At 41.2% G+C, this 10,278-nt stretch overlaps 4 protein-coding genes across 5 annotated transcripts; 1 reads left to right on the forward strand and 3 right to left on the reverse strand.

The window, feature by feature from the left end:
* Window positions 1–926: 926 nt before the first annotated feature.
* On the reverse strand, window positions 927–4,002 carry LOC123870955 (ataxin-7-like). Its single transcript, XM_045914469.1, has one exon. It carries the CDS (start codon window positions 3,494–3,496, stop codon window positions 1,733–1,735), a length of 1,764 nt encoding a protein of 587 aa, XP_045770425.1. The 5' UTR covers window positions 3,497–4,002; the 3' UTR covers window positions 927–1,732.
* Window positions 4,003–6,166: 2,164 nt separating this feature from the next.
* On the forward strand, window positions 6,167–7,150 carry LOC123870833 (mitochondrial inner membrane protease subunit 2). The gene has a single exon (XM_045914292.1). The coding sequence runs from the start codon at window positions 6,357–6,359 to the stop codon at window positions 6,849–6,851; it is 495 nt and encodes a 164-aa protein (XP_045770248.1). The 5' UTR covers window positions 6,167–6,356; the 3' UTR covers window positions 6,852–7,150.
* A 95-nt stretch (window positions 7,151–7,245) lies between these two features.
* LOC123870832 (yrdC domain-containing protein, mitochondrial) lies at window positions 7,246–8,031 on the reverse strand. The gene has a single exon (XM_045914291.1). The coding sequence runs from the start codon at window positions 8,025–8,027 to the stop codon at window positions 7,290–7,292; it is 738 nt and encodes a 245-aa protein (XP_045770247.1). The 5' UTR covers window positions 8,028–8,031; the 3' UTR covers window positions 7,246–7,289.
* Window positions 7,934–9,448, reverse strand: LOC123870834 (DNA-directed RNA polymerase III subunit RPC10). 2 transcript variants are annotated; one of them, XR_006797158.1, is made up of 3 exons: window positions 9,150–9,448; window positions 8,267–8,535; window positions 7,934–8,203 (listed from the first exon to the last, which is right to left on the reverse strand). XR_006797158.1 is itself a non-coding variant. In XM_045914294.1 (2 exons), the coding sequence occupies exons 1-2, from the start codon at window positions 9,288–9,290 to the stop codon at window positions 8,350–8,352; spliced, it is 327 nt and encodes a 108-aa protein (XP_045770250.1). In that variant the 5' UTR covers window positions 9,291–9,448; the 3' UTR covers window positions 7,934–8,349. The 2 variants fall into 2 exon arrangements, 1 of the variants encoding a protein (XP_045770250.1); XM_045914294.1 differs by having other exon boundaries at window positions 7,934–8,535.
* Between the last annotated feature and the right edge of the window lie 830 nt (window positions 9,449–10,278).

The raw sequence follows: 10,278 nt of genomic DNA on the forward strand, positions 1-10,278 counted from the left end.
GCGAGTCAGACTCGCGCACTGAGGGTTCCGTACTTGGGTATTTTTTTCCAACATTTTGTACTATAAATCAAAAACTATTATACATAAAAATAAATAAAAATCTGTTTTAGAATGTACAGGTAAAGCCCTTTCATATGATACCCTACTTGGCATAGATCTTATTTTGAAAATTGAAACACAAATGTAACCTCAAAGCGGTTTTCAGATTTATTCCTGTACTTGTGCTATAAGACCTGCCTACCTACCAAATATCATGATTCTAGGTCAACGGGAAGTACCCTATAGGTTTCTTGACAGACAGACAGCAAAGTGATCCTATAAGGGTTCCGTTTTTCCTTTTGAGGTACGGAAACCTAAAAACCCTAAACCTACGTGTAGTTGCGAGCAATATCTGTAGTACGCGACAGGTCGAGATGGCAATCGGGGTATGAGGCGGCGGGATGCCCCGCACACCCTTCTCATTCAGAGAAGAGACACTGCTAACAAAAACAAAAAAAAAAGGTAGGTACTGTTACTTAAGGTACTTACTGTTTTGTGATTAACTGCCCCATTGCATTGGTCTAGGTTTTTAGCTAATTCAACTGCAGATCGTGAGGTTTCAGGTTCTCAGAAAAAAACTATTGCGTTTTCCTGTCAATAAATTGTCATTAGCAGCCCCAAGTTAACGGTGCAATGTTCGGAGCACCTACCCTCGTGTTTCGATCCTGCGGCTACTCTCTCCGGTCGTGTCGAATTGCGCTCCATCGACTATGAGAGTGAGGGAATATAGTGCACGTGTTTACGAACGCCGATGTGCACTATAACTCTATAATACGTCCTGCGAAGTTGGATAGTCTCCGTTGAAATTGGCTGGCGTGGCCGACATTTGTTTGGTTGAAAAATTTTGATGGATGAATGACAGGTAGTTAATTAGAAAACTGCTGGACCTATTTTGATAATTTATTTCGCATTGATTTTAGTAGATAATCTTCAGGATTTATACTGGTATATATCATATATAATTTAAGTACCATACAACTTGAGGTGGACTGTTTTATAAAAAAATAATTGTAGGTCCTGCCTAATATCTGAAGCCTCGTTGATTAATAAAAATCGATAAATAATAATTGTGACAATTGAATAAAAAGTTAACCATTTTATTTAAAGCTTGATATGGTTTTAATTAAAATTACGAATCGTAAAAATAAAAACAATTGGTAACAAGTGAGTCAGTACGAGAACTTCCGCGACTTTCACCAGCCGTGGGAATCCATATCAAACCAGTTCGTGAGGTGTTCGCGAGAATTAAAACAAGACATTTTAGTTATTGAGGTATTTTCAAAAGGAGGCGATTTACTATTACGGATAGACTTATTTAATAGTATTTATATTTTTACATGGAAATTTTCATCACATTAAACATTAATCCTAGGCCATTTTCAGTATTCATTTCAGTATCAACAATGAGTTACGTCAATCGAAAAAATACAACCATTCTGCATAATCTATCAATCTGTCGCCAGACCGACGACAACGCGTCGGTGATAAAAAAATCTTATAAACAATATACAAAATAATACAAATATTAGTTTGCTTCTCGACAAAAAATGAGATTTAACATTACTGTAACATTTAAATTCCGTCGGGGACAAAATTCGTGATTACAACATTTACAATGCGAGTCCGATTCGATTCTTTACAGAAAAATAAATATACAATTACTATGTGACTACACAACCGATGATGGCTCAGTTCAGCACTTCTCGTCGGCCAGCAGCGGGTCCAGCGAGAACCCCAGGTCCATCGCGCCGCCCGAGCGCTTGCCCTTCAGCGGCCGCGGCCGGCGCTCCGCTAGCGGCGCGTGGCCGTTGAGCGCGTGCCGCACGTCCGCGCCGAACAGCTCGCTGAGCGCGTGCTGCCGCCCCGCACTACACGTCACTATGAGTTTCCGCACTTCCGGCTTGTTCGCTTTGCTCGCGTTGTTCATGTGCATAGTCTTGGACAACGACAGGCTCTGGCCGTAGTAACTGTTCACTGCACTGGTAGTCTTGTTTGACCGCGAGAGCGACGACTTTATGTTGCTCCGGACGGTCGCGAACTTCTTACCTAAGGTGACCGCGCCGCCCGCGTGCGCCGCGTTGAAGGTGCAGAGCGCGAGCGGGCGCGGGCACGCCGCGTACCAGCACACGTCGGCCGGCACGAGCGGCGGCGGCGCGTCAGGCGGCGCGGGCGGCGGGGGCGCGGGCGGCGGCACGTGCGGCGCGGCCGGCGGCGGCGGGCTCAGCAGCGCCGCCAGCGCCGCATCGGGCAGCGCGGGCTCGTCGCTCAGCAGGCTGGCGTAGATGTCGTGCACGTGGCGCTCCAGCCCCGGTGCAGGCTCCGGCGGCGCGGTCGGCTGCTGCGCCGCGTCACGCGCCGCGCGGTGCTCGGCCAGCAGCGTGTCGAAGGGCTTGGCGCGCCCCTCCACCGTGCGCCGCAGCGAAAGCGCGTGCGCCTTGCACGTCAGCGAGCGCGTGCACGGCTTGGGGTTCTCCGCCGTTACCACGCCGCAGTGCTTGTTGGGGTCGTACTCGCGCAGGTTGAACTTGGTCTTGCTGGCGCGGCGCGTGGACGCCTTCGTGGAGGGCGTCGTCGGCGCCGGTTTTAAAGCTTGAGCGTTGAATAAACTAGGATCTATCACAGATGGCAGCATAGGAGACGGGTCGGTTGCGAATTGTAAACTAGACAAGTCGGCATCCGTTATAGTGTACCCAGCCAGGGAGGCGTCTACCGTGGGATATAAGTCTTGAGTTTGTACGGTGTCGGTGGTGGATGGGAAGTTGATCTCCTGCATGTTGCCTATGTCCTGTATGATGTTCTTCCAGTCGGCCACGTTGGTGATGTCGTCGGCGCTCTGGATGCCCTCGGAGTTCATGATGGCGAAGATGTCGTCGGTGAGGTTGTCGCCGAGGGGCAGCTCCTCGGGGTCCTGGATGCTGACGACGGGCAGCTCGCCACTCGCCACGCTGACCTGCACGTCGGCGGCGAGCGCGGCCGCGGCCGCCTCCTCCAGCAGGCGCAGGTCGGGCGCCGCCGGCAGCTGCAGCGGCGCGGGCGGCGGCTCGCGCTTGTGGCGCGCGCGGCCGGGCGCGGCCTTGAGCTTGACGGCGGGCGGCGGCGGCGGCGGCAGCGGCTCGGCGTGCGAGTCGCGCAGGTGGCGGTAGGCGGCGCTGCACTTGACCAGCTCGCCGCACATGTGGCACACGGCCGCGTTGAGCTCGTCCATCTGCGGGAACAGGCCGTGCAGGCTCATGCTGTCGTAGCGCAGGCGGCTGACGCCCGCGCGGCGGTAGCGCGGCCGGCCCTTGTCGCGGCGCGCGCCCGCCTTGTCCACGGCCGCGGGCGCCGTGAACGTGGCGCCATCGTCGTCGCGCCGCGGGGACGGGTGCCCGATCTCGCTGACCCACAGGTCCCACGGCTTCTCGATGCACTTCAGGGGGCTGACCGTCTTCGCCGCGAAGGGGAACTCGCCGGACATGCTGGGGCATGTACTGACCTTCCGAATGAGAAACTCTCCGCGTGACCTCAAGGGGCTCCTGCCATAGCGATCGACTCGCTGTGCGATAGGTTATTATCCCATATCTGTGTCGGAGTCGGGTCCCGCCGAGCGCGGTGTCGGAGTCACGTCTCTGTTCATCGCTCACTTCATTATTTACACGCGCGAAACGACACAGTGTTTTGATTGTTTTAGCTTTTATATTTACAGGGACAGATGATCTATCTCACTGACAGCTGATTATGCAGGTTGTAAGTTTTTCTCGACCACGGAACACTTCCATCTGTAGGCAGTAATTTCTAAATGATTTTTTGATCGCAATTTGTAGAAACTTTCATTTATTGACTTAATTTTAATTGATATTAAACTTGATACACACAAATAAATTGTCTACATTTTCTGTTTGATTGGTTGGTTGTGGTTGTAATTTACTACAGAAAGCATCAACACTTTTTGGAGTATTTGTGAGCTAAATCAAACTTTATAGTCTATGATCATTCATTCGAAATTTTAGTGACGTGACACAAATTTTAGGCTATGTCTACAACTTCAACCAAATAATTACAGTAAGACCACGGCAGCACGGGTAACATTGTAAGCATGTCACACACTAATGTGAAGAGTCAATGGTCAAAGCCAATGACTTTCTAAGCAAGGACATCGCACTGGCGCGCATAACAAGGGACCAAGTAAGTGTGCTTATACTCGGTGTAAGCACACTTTCTTCATTAGTCGCATGTTGACTGCAAAGCTGTCAAGACGCCTAAATGCGCGATCAAAAAGTGCCGAAATAATACGTTAACGACGCAGAAAAGAGATGGTGTGACTTACCACCGGTAAGTTAATTTTATTTACGTAAGATAAAATGCGAAAAAGTATAAAATACTTAGTAAAACCATTGAAAACACTAGAAATGTCTAAAATTATTTACAATGTTCCCATTCCTTTCTCTCACGCACATCGGAAAGAGACAGATGGAAGGGCGCGTCACGAATGTCGGAAAAACAAAACTGTGGAGTAGCTTTTTTTTGTTCAATGTAAAATCTATTGGCCATTATTGTATCACATTTATTTCATTACTAGCTGTGCCCGCGACTTCGTTCGCGCGGAATAGCTCTCAGCGCGCTTTATATAGCCACGGACGCTCAGGCGCGAGGCGTGTATCTGTAAGTTAAAAATGTTCGCCGCGATTCTTTAAATTGACATAACTTTTTTATTTATGAACCGATTGACATGAAATAAACACTGTTTAGTGAAGCTTACTACAATATATTAGTGACAACCGTATCTAAATCGAATAAGCCGTTTCTGATATTAGCGTGCACAAACACACAGACAAACAGACAAAAAAAAAATTAATTACAATTTCGGGTTCGGCATCGATATAATAACAACCCCTGCTACTTTTTTTTTATATATATTTCCATTGTACAGACACCATTTTTCTACAATTTTATTATATGTATAGATAGATCTTTTGACGACCTCCGGTGCGCAGTGGTAGCGCGGTGGATTTGTATGACGAGGGTCCCGGGTTCGATTCCCGGCTGGGCCGATTGAGATTTTCTTAATTGATTTAGGTCGGCTGGTGGGAGGCCTTTGGCCATCTTGATTCAAGGCCCCTCTTGAATCCGCCATTTTGGTTTTATTTTTCAGCTCCCTGTCAATTGGATGAAGTTCTGAGTGACATTTGTTCGAGCACCCCCCACCTATCTTCAATACCCTGGCCGTGCTCCTCACCGAAATTCTCAATCATCAGCTCTATCCATATTTTTCCTCCGAATTATTTTTTGTCCTCTATACGAAACCATCGGTAAAAAAAAAACATACAAAATTTTACAGAAGAGGTGATCAAATGAGTCCAGTCAGTCAGTCAGTCAGTCAGTCAGTCAGTGAATCAGCACGAGCAGAATAGTATAATAGTTATATAGTATAGATATAGTATAATAGTTTCATATTTACAAAAACGAAAAATCTCTCAAAGAAATAACAAAAATTAATAGTGCTACACTACTCCATTCCATTTTTTGTTCAAGTTTGCTTCTAAAATCACCTTAACCAGCTTCGAGTGCAATAATCGATTTACATTGCGGCTTAATCACTGAGGTTAGTTTACAGGACTTGAATGTTAGCGGGAATGTATAAATGGAGCAGTTGAAGCTAAATAGGGTGAATTTAGAAACGTGTGCCATGTTTGGGCTCTTGTGTTGTATGCCATGATGTGTCCATGCTTAGAAAGTCATTGGTCAAAGCTAAAATAATAAAAATAACAATCACCTGCTGCAAAAAATAATTTTAAAACAAGCTAAAAGCTTTTTTATTTTAATGCATTCAACAAAAGAAATAATAACATTATATTTTAGATAAAATAAGTATTCGAATTATGATGAGGTTGATATTGGGAAATAATCGTTAAAACTGGTGGGGGAAAATTACAGGCTGGAACTCACTAAATAAAGCTTTGCGTTAACGAATCTTGCTATGAGTCTGTATCAGGGCGCACAGCCCCGCTAAGACGAGCCAAACGGCGCGGCGGCTGAGGTTTCTTGTTTCATAACTCTATGGTATTCAATAGATTATAGTATTTTTCAAAATTGTCAATCTGTTGTTCACTTGTCTCCTGTCAAAAGAACGTACCAAGTGATTATATTCTCTTTGCTGTCAACTGTGGCTGTCAATGTCATTGACCTCTCGCTGAAAATCATGAAAATCGAATTCGAAAACATTTTATGTGAAAAAAATTAAATTAGTTAATTATGCTTACTAAATGAACTATAAAACACTGAAATAAACCGACTATGTCTTTGATTTTTGTTGGTCAAAATTGCACGCCGGCTTATTAATGTGGCTTAAAAGCTTTTTCAAATCAGTGCTCTTCGGTATACCAGTTGGGATAACCTTTCTGGACACTGTGGGTTATGTTGCCAGGGTGGAAGGGATTTCTATGCAGCCTGTGCTTAATCCCGAATCAAAAAATACTGACTACGTGTTTCTATCGCGTTGGGCGGTGAGCGACTACGAAGTGAACCGTGGTGATATAATATCGTTAGTATCGCCGAAGGATCCCAATCAAAAGATTATTAAGAGGGTTATAGCCTTAGCAGGTGATGTCGTAAATACGCTCGGCTACCAAAATCAATATGTGAAAGTACCGGAAGGACATTGTTGGGTCGAAGGCGATCATACTGGCCACACACTGGATAGCAATACATTTGGTCCGGTATCTTTAGGTCTAGTTAATGCAAAAGCTGTATGCATTGTGTGGCCACCAGCCAGGTGGCAGAGTTTAGAAGCAAAACTGCCAGAAAATAGAAAACCTCTTAGTGTATCAATATAATAATGTAAAAATTTATGAAAAGTTGTGTTAAAATTTATACATGTAAATAAAAAAGCAAAATGATAATTAAGTTTAAATTTTTTGTGTACATGTTAAGTGTTACTAATTAAGTAGATAAAAACTTATTTTCTTAAACAATAGATGAACTTGTGTAAATAGTAAGGCAATTGTGGTAAATTACGCTATTGCTTTTTTTCAAATCTCATTTAACTATTTATCTGTGTTATTTTTATGTCCTTACAGTAAAAACATTTTACTATTATTTACAATTATGTATGAATAAAACTTTGTTAAAGATGGTTATTTTTATTCATTTTATGTATTTCACAGTTACCACTCATTTTTTATAGGTCAGAGGAATATAAAATAAAAAGCCTAACAAATAATAAATATCTTACTGAAATTATTTAATACACATTTTGTACAAAGTTTATATATTTACAAACTAGTTAGACCATGTCTTTCAACTACATCAATAATTCTATCATAAGAAATTCCCTTCCTTATAATTTTATATAAACCTTCTACAGACAAATCTATAACTGTTGATCCCGTTCTGTTTCGCTCCAGACCTTGGCTCAGAACACCACCATCAAAAACAGCACCCAAATATCCATACAAGTGCTCAAACTCCTTCACACATAGAGTAGAAGACTCATTACTGAAATTGGCACTAGTTAACGCCAATGGTTTATCCAACATTTTTGTCACATTATTTATAAAGTTATGATTTGGTATACGAATACCAATTTTAGTTGTGTGCGGATTTAAATATGGATTATCGAGATATTTGGTTTTCTCTAACACCACTGTGACAGGCCCAGGTAACAAGCTGCAGAGTAATTCATCATTTAGATGTGACGATTCACCCCATTTTCTTATATCTGTTATGTATGTAACACATATAGCTACAGGCTTGGCTGAATCCCTTCCTTTGATGGTGTACAACTTTTTTATTGCCTCTGGACAGTTTGCACTACAAGCTAAGCCATATATTGTATCAGTAGGCACAGCTATAACATAACCTTTTGATAATAAGTCTGCAGCTTTCACATAAGACTTTTCATGGCCACAAGGGATTATAGTAGCCATTTTGTCAATCTTCATCTTTGGGGATACACTTTTCTTTCTCACTAGATAACTATTGTAAAAGTTTAACTTTCGTATAATGTTCATAGTCAAACTTAACTCAAACTGATATCAAAAGAATAAAACTTTATGGTTTATTGCAGAATGTCTATATGCAGAAAATAGATACAGTTCATTCTTCATTCAATTAGACAAGCTCTATTTCCGTACAAACATTATGAGGCTGATATTATGAGCTAATACAGAAATTCTGTTTAATGAACCTCTGAATGAAGAAATTGCCTGTTTAAGAACTTCTGAATCAAGAAATGGCTTGTTTAAAGAACTTCTGAATTAAGAAATTGCATGTTTAAAGAACTTCTAAATTACTTAACAGCCCTTATGTTACTTTAAAGGATTATCAACAAGCTTAATCCCTCCAGTTATGTGCACACTTGTGGTTGCAGCATCGGTAAAATGTAGTCATTGGTTCATCAGCTGAGCGAGTTTGAAGCTGCATGAAGAAAGCTCGACCGTGGCTACACTTGGGACAAACTGCATCAGTTGAATCTACGTTCTCCCATGCAGCTGCACCACCCATAATATAATCTAGTTCCTGAAAGAAAAGTTTTCTTGTAGATTACTTATATTCTTAGCATTTAAATAAATTTTCTGCATCAGACTGAATGATGGCCTAGCACTGCACTCACTGGGTATGATGCCCGAGAGGTTTGATTCCTGCCAGTTGAAAAATTCTTTTATATTCCTAAATAAATTTTTAATACATATCAAAAATTAAGTTTTAACATGTATTAAAATTTTATTTAGAAATTTCCTTGAAGTGTAAGTAAACATTAATAATAAAAATTATCAAAGTGAGGGTTTATTCAGCTTAGTAGTCATAAATGATGTCAATTTTGAAAGAGTCGAGATCAATTAGGTAGGTATTTAAATATCACAACAGCAAATATGTATAAAATTAGTATTTATCAGTCAAATATATTTAATGCTTATAAGTTTCAGAAACTTTGTCTTGTTATTGTAGTTTACTTAAATTATGAAATATGAAGACTAAAAGCGCAGAAATACACAGAAAATAACGCTGCAAGAAAAATAAACAATGTCCAAAGGTTGGGATTCCAAATTATCAAGTACTTATCATCACTTAGTAGTATCTACAGTTTAGCTTAAAATTGATGATGCAATTTTATCAAAAATATCAACATTAACCTTTAGTTTAGGGAAAGTGCGGGATGACACTTTCTTCTTGATATTATACACATAGGGGCACGTGTTACACGCGTACCGGAGCCCTGCCTCGGGTCCTTCTTCCACCATAAGGATGTTAGCGCAAGTTGGGCAAAATAACATCGTTCATCACACGAGGCTCAATTCATTCTTACTGATAATGGATTTAATTAGTTAACTAAATTATAAATAGAAAATTGATATTATTTTTGCACAAATTCCGCGCTCTGAGAATTTTATTTTGAATTACTAATCCACACTAATATTTTTTTTTAGTCTGGTGCAGTCGGTGGCACATGGATGGCACATGACAATTGTATGTCAAATTGACACTGACAGTAGACAAATAGACTATAGTGTACATCTGTGGTTTATATTTTTAGATTCATGGAAAATCTACTGGAATCGTGATGTGATTAGAGCAATTTATGACCATAGACTACAGTGAAATGCGGAAAAAGCATGGAAAAAAAGAGTGTTTTACATGTCTGTGCTGAAAAGGTTGTCACTTGTCAAATTCTACAAATTGTTGTCAGTGTTGCCACTTTAGTGATTTTGTCACTAGATTTAGTGAATTTTAGGAGTTAGACAGTGATAATCTGAAAAAGAAATCACTGAAAAATTATTTGATGACTTTTAGTGATATTTAACGAATGTTGTGCTTTAGATCCAGGGTACACTTTGGCGAGTAAAAAATACCTGTTTCGGAACGTAGCTTTAGACGTCTTTGTTTGGTTATGCTTAGGGATTCCCCAATAATAAACCAAACCTAACACGTATGTAAAGTTTGTATGAGTGAGTGCTGCATACTATTGCTTTTATTTAGTTATTTGCTAGTTTTCGTTCGCGAAAGTAGGAGACAATAAGTACTTATCGAAATCCCTCAAGTCAATATCTACATCTGCAATAAATAATCGATCAAGATGAAGAACAATTACCAACAGAAGTATTTGAAGTTGATTTTTAGTTTTGTCATGTTTAATTTTATTCATTGTATTCACAATTAAAATATTATTTTTGAATTACCTTGTGATTTAATTTTAAATGATTTAGTGAATTCTGGGGATTTTTTCAGTTAAAAATATCGCTAAATCTGGTGAAATTTCAGACC

This window comes from Maniola jurtina, chromosome 13, assembly GCF_905333055.1.
Source record: "Maniola jurtina chromosome 13, ilManJurt1.1, whole genome shotgun sequence".
Classification (NCBI taxonomy): Eukaryota; Metazoa; Arthropoda; class Insecta; order Lepidoptera; family Nymphalidae; genus Maniola; species Maniola jurtina.